At 44.0% G+C, this 21,166-nt stretch overlaps 1 protein-coding gene across 2 annotated transcripts in view; it reads left to right on the top strand.

Annotated features, from left to right (window-relative positions):
* The window catches only part of LOC124145633 (transforming growth factor beta receptor type 3-like), a 102,025-nt gene that overhangs the window by 45,396 nt on the left and 35,463 nt on the right, over positions 1-21,166 (top strand). For both annotated transcript variants that reach the window (XM_046515482.2, XM_046515481.2), the window contains exons 3-4: positions 9,112-9,321; positions 10,144-10,259. In XM_046515482.2, coding sequence (XP_046371438.1) covers positions 9,112-9,321; positions 10,144-10,259 — 326 coding nt within the window. The remainder of the gene's footprint in view (positions 1-9,111; positions 9,322-10,143; positions 10,260-21,166) is intronic.

Genomic DNA, 21,166 nt, shown 5'->3' with positions numbered 1-21,166 from the left:
TGTAGCTTGAACTGGGAGCTGTAGGGGTGTTGTGTGTGGGGGCCATGGTACAGATATGTCTGTAGCTTGAACTGGGAGCTGTAGGGGTGTGGGGGCATGGCACAGATATGTCTGTAGCTTGAACTGGGAGCTGTAGGTGTGTGGGGGCATGGCACAGAGATGTCTGTAGCTTGAACTGGGAGCTGTAGGGGTGTGTAGGGAGGGGGCATGGCACAGATGTGTCTATAGCTTGAACTGGGAGCTGTAGGTGTGTGGGGGCATGGCACAGATATGTCTGTAGCTTGAACTGGGAGCTGTAGGGGTGTGTGGGCATGGCACAGATATGTCTGTAGCTTGAACTGGGAGCTGTAGGGGTGTGGTGTGTGGGGGCATGGCACAGATATGTCTGTAGCTTGAACTGGGAGCTGTAGGGGTGTTGTGTGTGGGGGCATGGCACAGAGATGTCTGTAGCTTGAACTGGGAGCTGTAGGGGTGTGGGGGCATGGCACAGATATGTCTGTAGCTTGAACTGGGAGCTGTAGGGGTGTGTGGGCATGGCACAGATATGTCTGTAGCTTGAACTGGGAGCTGTAGGGGTGTGGTGTGTGGGGGCATGGCACAGATATGTCTGTAGCTTGAACTGGGAGCTGTAGGGGTGTGGGGGCATGGCACAGATATGTCTGTAGCTTGAACTGGGAGCTGTAGGGGTGTGGTGTGTGGGGGCATGGCACAGATATGTCTGTAGCTTGAACTGGGAGCTGTAGGGGTGTGGGGGCATGGCACAGAGATATGTCTGTAGCTTGAACTGGGAGCTGTAGGGGTGTGGGGGCATGGCACAGATATGTCTGTAGCTTGAACTGGTAGCTGTAGGGGTGTGTTGTGTGTGGGGGCATGGCACAGATATGTCTGTAGCTTGAACTGGGAGCTGTAGGGGTGTTGTGTGTGGGGGCATGGCACAGATATGTCTGTAGCTTGAACTGGGAGCTGTAGGGGTGTTGTGTGTGGGGGCATGGCACAGAGATGTCTGTAGCTTGAACTGGGAGCTGTAGGGGTGTGGGGGGCATGGCACAGATATGTCTGTAGCTTGAACTGGGAGCTGTAGGGGTGTGGGGGCATGGCACAGATATGTCTGTAGCTTGAACTGGGAGCTGTAGGGGTGTGGGCATGGCACAGATGTGTCTGTAGCTTGAACTGGGAGCTGTAGGGGTGTGGTGTGTGGGGGCATGGCACAGATGTGTCTGTAGCTTGAACTGGGAGCTGTAGGGGTGTGGGGGCATGGCACAGATATGTCTGTAGCTTGAACTGGGAGCTGTAGGGGTGTTGTGTGTGGGGGCATGGCACAGATATGTCTGTAGCTTGAACTGGGAGCTGTAGGGGTGTGGGGGCATGGCACAGATATGTCTGTAGCTTGAACTGGGAGCTGTAGGGGTGTGGGGGCATGGCACAGATGTGTCCAGAGCTGAACTAGGAGCTGTATGCGGGGAGGCATGGATGGTGCCACTGCTTCACCTGTCTATAATTACATTTATGCAGGTGTTGCCAGTGTCTTTCTTTATGAGTAGTTTAGGCATGGAGAGAATAACACCCGATCTTGTGAGCGGCCTGTAATATGTGTTCTTATTACCTATCAGTTGCTGGCTTATGACCATGGCTGTAACGTATACACTGTAACACTTTGTAACACTTTAACTCTCAGTTGGCGTGGCCAGGTCCAGCTGTGTTGTTCAGTGTGGTCTTGGGTTGTACTCTGTTGCATTCTGTTTAGGACTGGGGCAATACGTACTACGATTCCTTGCTCATGGTATACGTATCACGATACATGCATGTGCTCTTGTCTGTGGTGCGTAAGCCATCTTTTCCAAAGACAGAAATGACAGATACCTGGCACACTGATGATTTATAGTTGGCAGTGTCAAGTATGGCTCAATCGATGAAAATATTTACTTTTTCACTGCTGATTAGTGTTTTGTTTAACAGGTAATAAAAGAAACAGTCAATAATTTTCACATAGTGTGCAACTGTGATCAATAGTTAAAAGCCCTGTGAAGATCTGGGTTAAAATAAATCTTCAGCAACCCATGCTTGCAGTAAAAGGTGACTAACGGGGGCTGGTAATCAGACTTGTCATCGTATCCCAATTGTATGGATCTATGCTCATGATGTCAGTCACTGGATGGTACAGACTCGATTATTTACAGAGGGCCGTCATAAAGCTGTAATATTGCCAAGTGTGGCTTTAAACAATAAAAAACAATAACAATCGATTGTAATAAATCATGTTTAGCGATGCATCAGTGTATTGTTCCTCTGCATATTGTGTTGCATTGTGTGATGGTAGGGCACGGGTGGCCCAGTCGTCTAAGGCTCAGCTATTCGCATGCCAGAAACATATGATTGTGGGTTCGAATCCAGGTTTGCCCCGATTATGTTTCCAGGTTTGTCAGTGCCATACCCGTGCTCGTGGGTTTCATCGAAGTGGTAAACGTCCGAGATGATGATTATGTTCTAATTAGCATTTTAAAGGTATATTATTAATGATCGTGTTCATAATTAACTGACATTAATAGCATGTATGCCTCTCAAAAGAAGTTAAAGAATACTCATTTCTTTCATATCACTATAGTTGATCTGTCATGGGGATATATATTGCCATGCTCATGCACTATAGTTGATCTGTCATGGGGATATATATTGCCATGCTCATGGGTTTGACCAAAATGTTTTTCACCCAGATTAAGCTGACACACCCTTGTATAACTGAAATACTGTTCAAAGTGACATTAAACCAATCTCACTCGAAAACATGGCTCCTGAAACCCTTGTTACTCAGCCATGTTGGGTGCAGAGGTGGCCGAGTAGCTGCAGCTGTTGTGTGGAGTTGTGTCCCTTGACAACCAGGATCCGCTGGTTGTAGGTTCAAACCCCAGATTCACACTGTTCATGCTTGGTCTGTTGACACCAGACATCTCAAAGGGGTGTAACATGTAGGACATGCATCACTTCCCTCACGCATCCAACACTGGGTGCTCGGTGTCTCTGCCACTTATATGTGATAATTGTATGGCCCAACTCCGGCTGCACACGACAATGGTGGGTTTGTATAGGCCACTGCTGCAGACCATAGAGGGCTGAGGACATTACATGTGCCAGTATTCAGCTTCAAGGCAACACAGAGATCAAGGTGTTTATAGATTACTTCAAAGATTAACGTGATACCTAAAACTGAAATGTGATACTATCAAATAATGAAATCTTGATATTCAATCTCCAGGATCTTCTGTTCACTGTAAAGCAGAAGCCAGCACTGGCTCCACTTCGGGCTAACACCCTGGCCTATATAGAAAGATGTGTGAAGTATAAGTGTGGCAAAAACAACATCAGGGAAGCATGGCACTGACATGGATGCACATAGGTTACGGACGTAGGTGATGCTTATTGCCTCTGTTGACGGACATAGGTGATGCTTATTGCCTGTGTTGATGGACATAGGTGATGCTTATTGCCTCTGTTGGTGGACGTAGGTGATGCTTATTGCCTGTGTTGGTGGACATGGGTGATGCTCATTGCCTGTGTTGATGGACGTAGGTGATGCTTATTGCCTATGTTGATGGACGTAGGTGATGCTTATTGCCTGTGTTGGTAGACGTAGGTGATGCTTATTGCCTCTCTTGGTGGACATAGGTGATACTTATTGCCGGTGTTGGTGGACATAGGTGATGCTTATTACCTGTGTTGGTGGACGTAGGTGATGCTTATTGCCTGTGTTGGTGGACGTAGGTGATGCTTATTGCCTGTGTTGGTGGACGTAGATGATGCTTATTGCCTGTGTTGGTGGACATAGGTGATGCTTATTGCCTGTGTTGGTGGACATAGGTGATGCTTATTGCCTGTGTTAATGGATGTAGGTGATGCTAATTGCCTTTCTTGACGGACATAGGTGATGCTTATTGCCTGTGTTGATGAACATAGGTGTGCTTATTGCCTGTGTTGATGGATGTAGGTGATGCTAATTGCCTTTCTTGACGGACATAGGTGATGCTTATTGCCTGTGTTGACGGACATAGGTGATGCTTATTGCCTCTGTTGACGGACATAGGTGACGCTTGTTGCCTCCGTTGATGGACATAGATGATGCTTAATGCCTGTGTTGGTGGACATAGGTGATGCTTATTGCCTCTGTTGGTGGACGCAGGTGATGCTTATTACCTGTGTTGATGGACATAGATGATGCTTAATGCCTCTGTTGATGGACATAGGTGATACTTAATGCCTCTGTTGATGGACATAGATAATGCTTATTGCCTCTGTTGGTGGACGCAGGTGATGCTTATTACCTGTGTTGATGGACTTAAATGATGCTTATTGCCTGTGTTGACGGACATAGGTGATGCTTATTACCTGTGTTGATGGACATAGGTGATGCTTATGCCCCTAACTGTCTAAGGTGACTGATCCATTGTACCGGTACAGGCAACGTATCAAGGGCACCATCACACAGGACCCGTGAAGATCCTGGGTAGACTAATGGGTTCGGGATGGCCAGGCTCGCTGACTTAGGTGATGCATGTCATCATATCCCAATTGTGTGGATTGATGCTCATGATGTCAGTCACTGGATTGTCTGGTCCAGATTTGATTATTTACAAACTACCGTTATTTATCTGGAATCTTGCTGAGTGCGTCGTTAAACAACCAACAAACAAACCATCACACAGATGACCCATATTCCCCTGGATGCAGGTGTAATCTGGTACATGGGGCAGGAATGTGAGGAAGCTGCTTCCTGCATGGTTGTCTAGTTTTGGCCCCCTGTTCACCTATATTTAGACCTCCATAAGCCAGGATCTGGATCTTGTTATGTATAAGATAAATTAATTACAAGGAGTGTGCCACATTTATCTCCACTACGTCCCTCATACCTCCACCTTCTGCCCCTTGTGTTTCTTGAGTTTACACTTTAAGTGGGGATCATTTACCCTTTTGATTTGTTTGGTTGTTTGTTGTTTAAAGCTGCAATATTCTAGCTATATAACTGTAGCAGGGTGTGGAGTCGTCCCATAGGTTACATCCTTACCTTGTCAGCTTGCTGATGGGGTTAACCTCTTTAGTCATGTTGACAAGACCTCTGATCAGAAGGTCTGGGGTTTGAATCCCATCACGGGACTCAGAAATTTTATGGCCACTTCGTAAAGGCGGTCTGTAAATAATCGAGTCTGGACCAGACAATCCAGTGATTGACATCATGAGCATCGATCCATTCCACATGCATCAACCAAGTCTGCAAGCCTGAACACCCGATCCCGTTAGTCGCCTCTTACGACAAGTATAGTCGCATTTTATGGTAAGCATGGGTTGCTGAAGACCCATTCTACCCCGGATCTTCACAGTTGTCGTTGTTTTGATAATGAGGTTTGTTGTTGGAGTTGCTACTGACTTCAGACCAACCAGATGGATGGTGTGGCTGAGTTGACAGTAGCGGTGTAACGATACACGACTACACTTTGAAACATGTTTTGACAAATACTCGTTAAAAAAATTTGAAGACTGAACAAAAAAACATTCTGTAATGGCTAATAGATAGCCTAGAGTGTAGGGATTTAGTCACAAAGTCTGTAACAGTTGTTTGGAATACTCTTCTTATCTTTTTCGAGGTTGCTGTCACTTTCATGATCTGGTACGCGGTGCTCTGATTGGTCGGATGAAAGGTTGTTCTGGTGTGACCCATAATGGGATATCCTCACATCTTTATGTAGCGGAAGCAAAAACTAAGATCTTATTTTAATGAGATTGGAGATACACCCTGTCCAGTCGTTGAACATTGACAGAAACAGCTGCCTGTGTGGGGTCACCCTGTGCCATTATATAGCCACACACTGACAGAAAAAGTTTTCTGTGTATGGTGCAGGGTAAGACCCTCTATCCAGTTGTCACACATTGACAGAAACAGCTGCGTCTGGGGGTTCTGGGTAAGACACCCTGTGCCACAGCCACACACTGACAGAAATAGTTCTCTGTGTATGGTACAGGGTAAGACTGTTTACGCCCAGTCCAGTAATCACAAGCTACTCACTTGCTCACCCGAGTCTGTGCATTCGGAGCTGGGCCTATGACCTGTATTGACACTAGAGGGCTTGCCAACTGATTTGACAGAGTTGAAAGAATAACTACAATGGAGTCGGTGCTGAAATCATTCAGTTGTAAACCCAAATGGGCAATTTATCACTCTAAAGAGGGGCAGATAAAGTCCTCTTGCCTCAGCTCTCCCCCCCCCCCCCCGACTGTGAGAGGTGGACTACCTCTTTCCTCTTTGCGACACATTAGGCACCTTCCACTCTATCATGTGCACACCCCGACACAAGTTGTCTCCAAGCTGGACCGTAAGACAATACTCCATGTGTGTCGACAACACGTCGTCACGATGTCTCACTTGTGTGCATCTTGTCATATACATTGCCATTAACAACAAGGTGAATGCCAAGATATAATAACGAAACTTTTCTTGTTTATTATCTGTTCAAAGGAGGCCAAGTGTGAATGCTGTAAAACCCCTCCAAAGTAGAAATGTACACTTAGAGGCTGCCCGTTCAAACACGAGGCAGTAACGCAGGGTGATTACAGAACACTGACGCACAAAGGGTATCCACTATATAAATTCCTATAATGACTTGAACATCGGCCAGTGCTTCCTATTCAATGAAATACCATCCCTCTGTACTTGTATGATCTAGGGCTGGGACGGGTAACTCGGGTTCTCGGGGCGGACATGGGTACGCACAGGACTACCTGGACCCATGGTTAGTCATGTGATACATTCTTTAAAGACAATAACGATAAAACTCCTATGGTTACGCTCCTAGATGGTAATCTTCACATTACTTTCTGACTGCATGCATTCCTTCTGACTTTTATATGTTTGTATGAAGATAAAGTTTAAGTCAACTTCAGGGTATGCATGATCCGATCGTTTTATACGTGTATCTAAATAGGGCTCAAGTAAATCAAACTGGACATTTTGTGCCGAACTCGAGACCTACAGCGGGTACCCGGGTAGGGTCAGATAATAGGGGTCAGGTCGGGTATTAGGGGGTCAGGAACCTGGTTTCTTACGTGATCCGGGGTAGAATAGGTCTTCAGCAACCCATGCTTGCCGTAAAAGGTGACTATGCTTGTCGTAAGAGGTGATCAGGTGGTCAGGCACATTGACTTTGTTGATGCATGTCATCGATCCCAATTGCTTGGATCGATGCTTATGATATCAATCACTGGATTGTCTGGTCCAGATTTCGATTATTTACAGACTGCCGTCATATAGCTGGAATATTGTTGAGTGTGGCGTTAAACAAGAATGAAACAAAAAACTGAAAAAACATTTCTCATATGATCCTGCATGAAGTATTACCCAGACTCTCTCGCCACCAAATGGACTCAACAGAGTGCAAAAGTCTCTAAAGCAATAGTTATTAGTTTTAATCATAGGTCCTGGATTATGTAAATAATAAGCACAAGTTGTCCCTATTAGAGACTGTCCACATATCTAGACTTGCACATAAGGAGGATAGGATTACTACACATCCATTGACTTTTCTTTCAGTACAGCCTTAGAGCAAGGCTAGGGCTCAACAGCACTGGCCTATTTATAACTTTGACTTTTTTCTTTTTTCGCCAAAGGCTGTGTGCTCACTAGACCTCATCCTATCCCTGCCATATCAAATAACTAGGTGGTGTATGTAAAACAGGCACGGAATTGTTTTAATGGGTAAAACAGAGCCTTGAGCACTTGAGTGAAGACCTACGTGTTGAATCCCTTCTTTCAGCTTGTTTGGAACCTATATGTTGTCACACTTTTTCCAAATACCGTTGGTGTATGACAACAATTTCATGGGACAAACATTGCACAGAGATTTAATTTGAGGCAAATACTTCAGCCCCAAGTCAACAGCAATGTTGATCATAGTTCCCAGATTTGATTAAACATTTCCCAGTTCATGTTAATGTGCATAACTGGTAACTAATTCCATGGCTTTGTTACATGAGAGATAACATGTATTTCACTGGCAAGATCACCAATAACTAGGTAAGGATTTAATGCTTAGTTTTTGTTACATCCCAGTTTTGAACAAAATAATGATTGCTTTCCCAATTTGCCAGCCAAGGGCACTTAGCTTGGAATCCTAGTAAAAACATGACTATAAAGGATGTAGGTTTGGAAAAACGAAGAGCCTGGTGTCACCAAATAGTGTTCAGTAGTGTCTTCCATGCACACCACGCACACCACGTACACCACGCACACCACGCACACGACGTACACCACGCACACCACGTACACCACGCACACCACGTACATCACGCACACCACGCACACCACGCACACCAGGTACACCACGCACACCACGCACACCACGCACACCACGTACACCACGCACACCACGCACACCACGTACACCACGCACACCACGTACATCACGTACATCACGCACACCACGCACACCACGCACACCACGCACACCACGTACCACGCACACCACGTACACCACGCACACCACGCACACCACGCTCACCACGCACACCACGTACACCACGTACACCACGCACACCACGCACACCACGTACACCACGCACACCACGCACACCACGCTCACCACGCACACCACGTACACCACGTACACCACGCACACCACGCACACCACGTACACCACGCACACCACGTACACCACGCACACCACGTACACCACGCACACCACGCACACCACGGCCACCTCAGATTGGTAGGGCACTTTTTCCAAGAAAAAGCAAGACAATTTCATAGTAAATATAAACATAAGGGACAGGGAAGCCAAATGAAATCTCTGCTAAAAGCAGAGTCGATTGTACGATTCTGACTGTGTCAAGAGCATGAATCACTATCAAATAGTGATGATACCAGTGTTCGTGAAAAAAACACACTGTATAAACTTATAGTTTTTGATAAGTAAGAGGTTGGCATGACACAATAGTGTTAACATGATTCATTGTTTTCAAGAAATATTTTCCTCAATGTACAGAGACAAGTTGTATTTCGTCTGTCTGTCTGTCTGTCTGTCTGTCTGTCTCTTTTTGATGCAAATGAAGTAAAGTAAATGGTTTGTTTTTCAGCCTCAAAAAGCAAGACCAAATGTGTGATTACCTCCCCTTTTGACTCTCCCTTCGTGAAGGCCCATTTGATGAACTACACCATGGGGAAGGGATGTACCACCAATATGACCTCCAACAAGGGACAGGAAGTCCATGTCATCAATGTCAAGGTCAAAGAGAAACGGATTCAGGTCAATCTGCGTGTGGAACCAATGAGCATCCTCGATCCAGGTATGTAGTACTCCATATACACTTTACAACAGGTCTTCAGCAACCCATGTTTGGCGTAAAAGACAACTATGCTTGTCGTAAGAGGCGACTAACGGGATCGGGTGGTCAGACTCGCTGACTTGGTTGATGCATGTCATTGTATCCCAATTGCGTGGATCGATGCTCATGATGTCAATCACTGGATTGTCTGGTCAAGTTGGCAACTGTTGACAATTTGTTCGGTGTTGGCAAACGAACAGATATTAATTAGATCATCCTTCTACATTAACATAAACGTTCACATTGCAACATTTCCACATAGTACAAATTTACATTTACATTTGCACCTGCTCCAGACGTGATGCAAATTTGCTCCTGGTGTAAATATACACACATGAGTAAACGCGTTCAACAGACAAGTACACTCACGTATGTACTTCTACACACGTATGCACATATACACACTTATGTATAGAGGCGCATGTGAACGGGGTATTAGTAAGAAAACGTACAACTTTATGGATAACAACTTGTTTATTGCATATAGCGGACCCGGACCAGTGAATTAGAAGTAGTCTTCAGCAACCCATGCTTGCTGTAAAGAGGCGACTAACGAGATCGGGTGGGCAGGCTCGCTGACTTGGTGGATGCATGTCTTCGTATCCCAATTGCGTGGATCGATGCTCATGATGTCAATCACTGGATTGTCTGGTCCAGACTCGATTAATTACAGACCGCTGTCATATAGCTGGAATTTTGCTGAGTGCATAACATATTGTTCTGATATCTGACCTCACTAAGTATTAGGATGCACCAAACCTGTGATGTGTCCTTTTGTTTCAGATATTATTGACAAGTTCCAGCGCCCTCTGGTGTTTGTGTTGTATTCCCAACTTGCTGTAAAATGGAAGGTGGAACTTGTTGGACTTACCTCAACCACCCGTAAACATCTCTTTGTGGTGAGTGACCTTCTAACTTGTATGTTCCCTTTTGTGTTGAGCCGCCTCCGTGGTCTAGTAGTAGAGCGTCTGCCTGGAGAGCGGAAGGCCCAAGGTTCGATCCCAGGCCGTGTCATACCAAAGCATGTCATCGTATCCCAATTCCCCGGCAGTTGGGTAGCCTAGTGGTTAAAGCATTTGCTCGTCACGCCGAAGACCCCGGTTCGATTCCCGACATGGGTACAATGTGTGAAGCCCATTTCTGTTGTTCCCCGCTGTGATATTGCTGGAATATTGCTAAAAGCGGCGTAAAACCATTCTCACTCACTCCAATTGCGTAAATTGATTCTCATGATGCCAGTCACTGGATTGTCTGGTCCAGACTCGATTATTTACAGACCGCTGTCATATAGCTGGAATATTGCTGAGTACGTCCTTAAACAGTAAACAATAAACAAACAAACAAACATTCCTGTGGTTATGACTTTGTTGCGCCAGTGCAGAAGCTGCAATATGGCTGTTAGATGAGACCTATAAGTCTGTTTGTTACAGAATTTATTACATCTGTTTTTTGTTTTGTGGATGTTGGCAGTGTTTGAAATTGCCAAGGGGTGATGCTTTTTACCTTAGCAGTCTTTGTCTAGCGTGTCTTTGTTGTGTCAATTTGGACGGACAGGGCTGGACTTGCTCTGAATCTGCTTCATGAGTCGTCATAAGTGTCAGTTCATAATGGAAGGCCAACCAACATGGCAATAAACAGGGATTTACACTGTCGATGGATGTCTCTGTCGTGGGGAGGTTTGACAATTATGGATTTGAGCCAGATTAAATACAATGTTACAAATTGAGACTCGATGTCATGGGGGGGCCTTGAGGTTCCCTGTCAATAGTTAAATCTAGAGGCCTTGAGGTTCCCTGTCAATAGCTAAATCTAGAGGCCTTGAGGTTCCCTGTCAATAGTTAAATCTAGAGGCCTTGGGGTTCGCGAAAGCGCGAAGCGGGGGATATAGTATTCACGACCGTCCGTACGTCCGTCCGTACGTCCCACCTGTTTGTTGCCGCGATATCTCAAGAACTAAACACTGGATTGTCTTCATATTTGGAACTATGGTGTATATACAGACTCCGCAGACACCAGTCGGTTTTGGTGACCTTGACCCCATTTTCAAGGTCACAGCAGGCATATCTGCTTTTGGAGTTGGAAAACGGTGTTGCCGCGATATCTCAAGAACTAAATACTGGATTGTCTTCATATTTGGAACTATGGTGTATATACAGACTCCGCAGACACCAGTCGGTTTTGGTGACCTTGATCCCATTTTCAAGGTCACAGCAGACAAATCTGCTTTTGGAGTTGGAAAACGGTGTTGCCGCGATATCTCAAGAACTAAACACTGGATTGTCTTCATATTTGGAACTATGGTGTATATACAGACTCCGCAGACACCAGTCGGTTTTGGTGACCTTGATCCCATTTTCAAGGTCACAGCAGACAAATCTGCTTTTAGAGTTGGAAAACGGTGTTGCCGCGATATCTCAAGAACTAAACACTGGATTGTCTTCATATTTGGAACTATGGTGTATATACAGACTCCGCAGACACCAGTCGGTTTTGGTGACCTTGATCCCATTTTGAAGGTCACAGCAGGCAAATCTGCTTTTAGAGTTGGAAAACGTTGTTGCCGCGATATCTCAAGAACTAAACACTGGATTGTCTTCATATTTGGAACTATGGTGTATATACAGACACCGCAGACACCAGTCGGTTTTGGTGACCTTGACCCCATTGTCAAGGTCACAGCAGGCAAATCTGCTTTTGGAGTTAGAAAACGGTGTTGCCGCGATATCTCAAGAACTAATCGCTGGATTGTCTTCATATTTGGAACTATAGTGTATATACAGACACCGCATACACCTGTCAGATTTGGTGACCTTGACCCCATTTTCAAGGTCACAGCAGGCAAATCTGTTTTTGGAGTTGGAAAACGGTGTTGCCACAATATCTCAAGAACTAATCGCTGGATTGTCTTCATATTTGGTAGTATGGTGTACAGGCGGGGGATATTTCGTCACTCTGTGACAAATACTTGTTAAATCTAGAGGCCTTGAGGTTCCCTGTCAATAGTTAAATCTAGAGGCCTTGAGGTTCCCAGTCAATAGTTAAATCTAGAGGCCTTGAGGTTCCCTGTCAATAATTAAATCTAGGGGCCTTGAGGTTCCCTGTCAATAGTTAAATCTAGGGGCCTTGAGGTTCCCTGTCAATAGTTAAATCTAGAGGCCTTGAGGTTCCCTGTCAATAGTTAAATCTAGGGGCCTTGAGGTTCCCCATCAATAGTTAAATCTAGAGGCCTTGAGGTTCCCCGTCAATAGTTAAATCTAGAGGCCTTGAGGTTCCCTGTCAATAGTTAAATCTAGGGGCCTTGAGGTCCCCCGTCAATATTAAATCTAGGGGCCTTGAGGTTCCCCGTCAATAGTTAAATCTAGGGGCCTTGAGGTTCCCCGTCAATAATTAAATCTAGGGGCCTTGAGGTTCCCTGTCAATAGTTAAATCTAGGGGCCTCCTCAATATGTAAGTTTAACTTAAGGGTTGTGACAACTACCACTTGACATTCCTGGTTGGTTTCAAACGTTATGAGTTGATAGGTCTTATCTGGGAACAGGTCAAGTGTTCACAAGCTTAACAAAAATTGGGAGTTTATTCAGGAATATCTTAGTTGAACAGATATTACTGGTGCAAATGGACTATTTTTGGGTGCAGATAAAGTGTAAAATTATCGAGTGGGTTGATATGCACCATGACTGTGGAATTTATATTTTTTAGGTATCTTTTTTTTTAATAAGCCTAGGCAAGTCTAGATAAAACTAACCAAGTCTAGTTTGCTTGATTCCATAGCAGACGAGGAAAGGTTCTTTCGAAGAAATTTAAAAAAATTATTTTAAAGACATGTTTTCATTGACTAAGTGTTAGTCTTGTCAAAAGGTAGTTACCGACATAACCATTGGTCCAAGGCTAACAGTAATTGAAGTTTATTACGTTTCCTTCAGATTTCGTAAAGATTTGTGCCTCAAAAGCTCAAGATAGCGTTGTGATCTTTCTTAACCCTGTATTGTGTGGCTGGCTTGAAGTGTGCTCAGTTGTGTGCTCATCATGTCGGGCCAGTCCTTACATCAAAAGAGGGCCTCTTATGGGATCAGTTAAAGCTGTAATCCTGCATGGATGGTTACCACTGGCAACCGTCATCAGCGAGTGTCACTTACCAAGTTTCATCCTGGTCTGTTGGTCGATGTCCGAGGTGGCCGTGTGGCGGGCTTAGGGAGCCATTACAGCTACTTGTGTGCCTGCTTATTAGGCCTCAGTGTATTCATGACCTAATCTGCCTCATTGAACACAGGTGCTTCTACCTCTCGATCCTGCTTCTCTATTCCGTATTCAGTTGGCCTTTTTGACTTGGGAAATAATTGAAATTTATATTTTTTAGGTATCTTATTTTTAATAAGCCTAGGCAAGTCTAGATAAAACTAACCAAGTCTAGTTTGCTTGATTCCATAGCAGACAAGTAAAGGTTCTTTCGAAGAAATTTTTAAATACATGTTTTCATTGACTAAGTGTTAGTCTAGTCAAAAGGTAGTTACGGACATAACCATTGGTCCAAGGCTTGTGTGCCTGCTTATTAGGCCTCAGTGTATTCATGACCTAATCTGCCTCATTGAACACAGGTGCTTCTACTTCTGGATCCTGCTTCTCTATTCCGTATTCAGTTGGCCTTTTTGACTTGGGAAATATTTGAAATTTTTAACAAGAAAATTCCCTCATGATTGAAATAAAATAGGCAAAGTCTTTCCATAATCATGAGAAATATCTGCTAAAAGCAGGCCTCAATTATTTTTTGTCAAATAACTATTACAATATGTACAAATTTTAGCACTAGTCCTGGAATTGTATATCAGTGGAAACTGTACTTGATTTTTGTTACTTGTGACTCAAAGAATGATACAATTTATGTTACCAGATTATATAGGCATATCCTTGCTTATCCATTGAGCATTGTCAACTAAAATAAAGTGCAAACTACATTAATATTTTTGTATTTTGGTTCATTGTCAACTTTTGGAGGAATTATTTGCGAGTACAATTATTAGCAGACATGTTTTCCAAGATCAGCTGTTATTTATTTTTGTGTTTACAGATGTGTAGCAATAGAATTTAGTTGCCACAAGAATTTTTCACGGTATTCATTTGGCTACCTCTGAATTTTAGACAGTAAACAAACTCAAATTTAGGTCGCATTGGTGACCGTTTTAGTCGCAACTTTGAGGCCTGTAAAAGCAGAGTCCATTGTACGATTTCGATGATCATAAGCATGTGTTTATGAATCACTTTCAAATGGTGATGATACCAGGTGTGCCTTGTAAGTTGAGCATGTTCGTCCCCATCGGTGGATCCCATCACAAACACATGCAAAGACAAGTCAAGTATATGAATAATGAAAAATGTTTTTGAGTAATTAAATAATTCTTTGATAACGCTTCTTGAAATGTTGTCAATGTCTCTACGCTTTTGTGAATCAGGGGTGGCAACGTAGCATCAAGGTTAAAGCGTTTGCCCGTCACAACGAAGGTCCGTGTTCAATTCCCCACATTGGTACAAAGTGTGGAGCCCATTTCACATAGCCCATAATGTTCTGATAGAAAGATTCCTTGGTAGGCCCCCATTGCACCCTCCCCTCCCCTCTCCTCCCCTCCCCTCAGCTCCCCTCCCCTCAGCTCCCCTCCCCTCAGCTCCCCTTCAGGCCCTCAGTAGCCCATCCTGGAGACGATTGGGGATTTGGTGGTCAGGATGGACGCTTGGTGCAGTTAAAACTTGGAGGAGAGCCTCATGCACTTGTGACCTCGCCCATGCATTTACCGCAATGCGTGCTCCTCCCTCTAGTACTGCCAGGGAAGCTGAAATTCACTGTGCATCCCTTGGACACTCTAGGAGCATATGAATCCTGTTTGCCCCGATTATGTTTCTAGATTTGTCAGCACCATAATTGTGCTCGTGGGTTTCACCAAAGTGGTAGACATCTCAGACCTGCTTCAGTTCGGGCTTTCCTCCCACATTGTTTGTTTTGTTTGTTTGTTGTTTAACGCCGCTTTCTGCAATATTCCAGCTATATGACAGCGGTCTGAAAATAAGGACCAGACAACCCTTTGAATGACATCATGAGCATCAATCCATGCAATTGGGATCGATGACATACATCAATCAAGTCAGAGAGTCTGACCACCCGATCCCGTTAGTTGCCTCTTATGACAAGCATAGTCACCTTTTACGGCAATCATGGGTTGCTGAAGACCTATTCTAACCCGGATCTTCACAGGTCTCCTCCCACATTAAGCTGACACGCAGGGATATACCTGGAATACTGTAATCACAGCCGCTATGTATAGCAGAATGAATCTGGAATAAGATGGGAGTGTTTCCTTCCACACTGTGCAGTTCAAGACTGACTTAGAAAGTTGAGCCCTTTAATGGCTTCTGTAATTAGGTAACCGCTGTGACAAGATACTGTTAAGGCATCAGTGTTCTGGTCTGACAGCTCTCCTCAAACAAGGTGGTATGTGGATGTGGTTCTGACTGTAAAGGAATGTACTATTTAGGCCTGTTTTGGAGTGTAGGAAGTTGTGTGTGGCAGGGGCTAGTTTGGACAGGAACCATCAGCCAGAAGGAATGCCATATCTGAAGGCCATGTGTGTCACTTTATGACATCAGGCAGCATTTGTAAACATGGTTGGAGCTGACACTTCTAACATGCAAGTATTCTGTGAAGGATGTTATAAACAATATAGACCAAGTTCATCTGTTACAGGCAGTATTCTTGGTTCATCTTGTAGGATGTTACATACGTGGTATCCTCAGTTCATCTGTAGGATGTTACAGACAATATATCCTCAGTTCATCTGTAGGATGTTATAAACAATATAGCCCAAGTTCATCTGTTACAGGCAGTATTCATGGTTCATCTGTAGGATGTTAAAAAAAAATATAGACCAAGTTCATCTGTTACAGGCAGTATTCATGGTTCATCTGTAGGATGTTATAAACAATATAGACCAAGTTCATCTGTTACAGGCAGTATTCTTGGTTCATCTTGTAGGATGTTACATACATGGTATCCTTAGTTCATATGTAGGATGTTACAGACAATGTATCCTCAATTCATATGTAGGGTGTTACAGACAATATATCCTCAGTTCATATGTAGGGTGTTACAGACAATATATCCTCAATTCATATGTAGGGTGTTACAGACAATATATCCTCAGTTCATATGTAGGATGTTACAGACAATATATTCTCAGTTCATATGTAGGGTGTTACAGACAATATATCCTCAGTTCATATGTAGGGTGTTACAGACAATATATCCTCAGTTCATATGTAGGATGTTACAGACAATATATCCTCAGTTCATATGTAGGGTGTTACAGACAATATATCCTCAGTTCATATGTAGGGTGTTACAGACAATATATCCTCAGTTCATATGTAGGATGTTACAGACAATATATCCTCAGTTCATATGTAGGGTGTTATAGACAATATATCCTCAGTTCATATGTAGGATGTTACAGACAATATATCCTTAGTTCATCTGTAGGATGTTATAGACTATATACCCTCAGTTCATTTGTAGGTCATCTGTAGGATGTTATAGACTGTATACCCTCAGTTCATTTGTAGGATGTTACAGACTGTAAACCCTCAGTTCATCTGTAGGATAATAGACAATATATCCTCTCTTCATCTGTAGGGTGTTATAAACAGTATATCCTCTGTTCATCTGTAGGATGTTATAAACAATATATCCTCAGTTCATCTGTAGGGTGTTATAAACTATATACCTTCAGTTCATCTGTAGGATGTTATAGACTATATACCCTCAGTTCATCTGTTCTAGACTACACTATCCAACCCTGGAGCACTGTACAGCAGAACTAGGTCAATGATGTTTCCACTCTGAATTCCCCGTAGTTCACTTTCCCAGCTAAAGCTGCTTTATCAATGTATTTAATTCTCACATTGGAAACTGGAGTGTTTTTATCTCCTCATTGAGTAGACTGTCTAAAGTTGCATATGAGAAGTGGATTATCAGTCAAGGAAAAACTGTTTAAAAACTAGATGAGAGGGACTTGTGGGAAATAAAAAAGGCTGATATTGCGAGCTCCCGCGGCCAGTGAGTACAACTCCAGAGGCAGGACTAGATATTAAGACGGGTGTGTGTTTAGATAGCTGTACACTCAACACTCCCATGCAACCTCCATGGCACTGCCAATTGCCGAGGTTGCCATGGAGTGTGCCAGGTTAACCGTAACCGTAGAAAACGACTCACAGCAGAAATTCATGCTGGGAATTGGCGGCAATCACCTACTTGCGTGTGGCTGCTTGTTTCGCCCAACCTCAGATGAGGTTAGCTCATCCGTGCCTCTGATGCCAGAAGATAGTTGGGGAAGGAATCAGTTTCTTGTTTGTGTTGTGGTTGAACGTGAAATGTTTGCTGTTATGAATAGGGCCTAAGTGACTCAAAAAATTCTTCCTTAAAATTTAATCTCTCGTCAGGCAGTAAAACTTGAATTAAAATGAGAACTATGTGTGTCAGTTTGATGCAACAGCTCTTTGAATTTCTGAGATTCTTTTTCAATGTGATAATGCAGTGTTGGCTTATTACTGCTGAATGTGAGCAGTAAACGAGTAGGATCAGTGGGCTGCATCTCTACTATTGCAGGCTTCACGTTGTAAGAGGCGACTAACGGGATCGGTTGGTGAGGCTCGTTGACTTGGTTGATGCATGTCATTGTATCCCAATTGCGTAGAGCGATGCTCATGATGTCAATCACTGACTTGTCTTGTCCAGATTATTTACAGACCGCCGTCATATAGCTGGAATATTGCTGAGTGCGGCATATTACAACAAACAAAGCATGCTTCTCACGTGAAACGAGGTTTAGCGTCGCGTTCAAGATTATTGCACTGAGGTACCAAGGTGTATGTGTTTGCTTGTACGAGCAGCATTACGACTAACAATTTTAGACACTAGTCCTTATGACACCTTAACTATAGGGCATTTAGGCAAGGACTATAGGACTAGTGCTAATTTCTATTTCTGACTAGTCCAGACTAATGCCGACTAGCTCACTGAGGTACCATGCAACAGCTTGAAATGGATACCCCACTTAAACACTGTATACTGACTCTGCTGTAAACTGACTCTGAGCCGACAAGTTCTTGTTTTATCCCCTTTATGCCGAGCGCCAGACGGTCACATCCATGTGTTATGTCTTTGGGTTTGACAGGGCCGGGGATCGAACCACTGACCTTCACTTTCTGGGCAGACGCTCTATCCGCTAGGCCACAGACAGTCCCTCTCATGTATAATTCATCGCAGGCTCGACCACACTGTGTTTTGCTCAATATATCAATTTTCTCCACTCAGATAAGTATCCAGGAAATACCGTAAACAAAAACTTACCCTGAAGCAAAAATATCTAAAAACTCCCAACACAAATCGACAATACTTAGGCAAGTCCAGCTTTCTTCAGTTTCTGAAAATGAAGAAATTCTCTGTCATCCTTTATTTATTGAAAACAATTCAACCGAGGAACTCTTTAAAAACTTAGTGACTTAATGTCAGTTCTCGATATTGGTAAAGCTCTTGAATTACAACAAGGAGGAAAGGTGACTTTAGTAGTTTTAGTGACATTTAGTAGTTTGATGAAACATGAGGAATAATTAACTTTTGTGGAAATGTGCTTCACCTGAAGTCAGCCATTATTGACGCCTCCTTGTAATGAGGGGAGGGGTGAGGCAGCAGTCTGTGTGTGCTTTACAGGGGCATTGGTGGCCCAGTCATCTTAGGTGCCGCGATTCGTTGTGCAGAGTTTATCGATTTGAATCCCGGTTCAGCCCGATTATGTTTCTAGGTTTGTCAGCACCATACCCGTGCATGTGGGTTTCACAGAAGTGGTAAATGTCAGAGATCTGCATCACTTTGGGCTTTCCTCCCACACTAAGCACCGCGATATAACTGGAATACTGTTAAAAGCAGCGTTAAACCCAACTCACTCACTCACTTATGTGCTTCGCTCTGCAAGGCTTCGTCTCGTAGGATGGCTAGTTTCAGTGATCGTGGGTTCAAATCCCAGTGTGCCCTGATTTTGTTTCTAGGTTTGTCAGCACCATACCCATACTTGCGTGGTAAACATCTGAAACTTGCATCACTCCCGCATCAAGCTGACACTCTGTGATATAGCTGCAGTACTGTTCAACATGGTATTAAACCAAAGTCACTCACTCACTCCTGATGGATGTTGGCGTATCATGACACAGGACAGAATTGTATGAATTGAATCCTTGACCCTGGTTGCAGGCTACTTTTCAACCAGTGTGGCCTCTCACAGAACAGGCAAACCACAGTTTTGTTGTACTTGGACATTCTGTAAGGTTGTCTTTGACATTTCATGGAAATAGCACGGATCAAATTTATTGTGTGGTTTAATTGTTCATGTCCTTTGTAATTGTAGATAACTCTTGTTATAAGATAAGCGTTGAGACAGTTTCATTCTGGGATATTTCTTGTATCCTTTCAATTTGTTGGTATCATCTTGTGCGTGGGGTGGGAGGCGAGTTCAGTGAAGTTTACATGACTCATCGGGGATGGAGGTGTAAGTGGATATAGGGTAGGGGGTTAGGGGTGGTGGGGTGGGTGTGGGTGGGTGTTCTTGACATTGTGGGGGGTGAGGATGAAGTAGGCATGATTCTTCTCCGCCAACCCCTTCCGATGGGTATATTCTGTAAAAACTTGGATTTACGGAATCTTAGTGCTACAGCTATGACAGCTAATGGTGGTGAAAGATGGTTGAATGCTGGTGAAAGATGGTTGAATGGTGGTGACAGATGGTTGAATGGTGGGGACAGATGGTTGAATGGTGGAAACAGATGGTTGAATGGTGGTGAAAGATGGATGAATGATGTTGTCAGATGGTTGAATGATGGTGAAAGATGGTTGAATGGTGACAGATAGTTGAATGGTGACTGGTGGTTGAGTGAGTGTGACATATGGTTGAATGGTGGTGACAGATCGTTGAATGGTGGTGACAGATCGTTGAATGGTGACATGGTTGAATGGTGGTGACAGATCGTTGAATGGTGACATGGTTGAATGGTGGTGACAGATCGTTGAATGGTGACATGGTTGAATGGTGGTGACAGATCGTTGAATGGTGGTGAAGGATGGTTGAATGGTGGTGAAGGATGGTTGAATGGTGGTGAAAGATGGTTGAATAATGAATAATGGTGAAAGATGGTTGAATGGTGACATGATTGAATGGTGGTGACAGATTGTTGAATGGTGGTGATGGTGTTTTTTATGTTGTAGGTGTTATGATGTTAATGATGGGTGTTTAGATGTTAATGCTAAGATGATGGGGCTCTTATTGAGAATTAGCAAGGTCTGCCTCTCGCCATCTGATGCACCGATCAGTGCATTGGTTGGTCTCCGAACAGCCTCTAGTGTGATAGTGGTTGGTACGGCAGGCAGGGGAGGTAAGTAGGCCAGCTGTTCCACATTCATGTGTAATTAGCACCACTAACGACCAACCCCACCCAATTACCCAGTACTGTGAGCTGGCCGTGCTCTGAAATGGGGCAGAACGGAGGGATGGTTTCTTCACTGGTGTTACGAGCTGTATCTCCCTGCCTTGTTTCAGATCATCTAGCCACTGTAAGTAGTGGGAATAAATTCGGCAGTCCAACAAATTATTTCCTCGTCCGTCAGGATGCCTGTCCTCCAGTGCGTTACTCTCCACCACAGTTCACTGTATAAGTCCCATTCCTGGAATACCTGCCAGTGGGTAGTGCATTGGAAGTTGGATTTTGACCTGTTAAT

This window comes from Haliotis rufescens, unplaced genomic scaffold (genome assembly GCF_023055435.1).
Source record: "Haliotis rufescens isolate VD_foot unplaced genomic scaffold, xgHalRufe1.0.p SCAF_8, whole genome shotgun sequence".
In the NCBI taxonomy this organism is placed as follows: Eukaryota; Metazoa; Mollusca; class Gastropoda; order Lepetellida; family Haliotidae; genus Haliotis; species Haliotis rufescens.
Note: the sequence above shows the minus strand (reverse complement) of the source record. Positions and strands in the feature narration are given on the sequence as shown.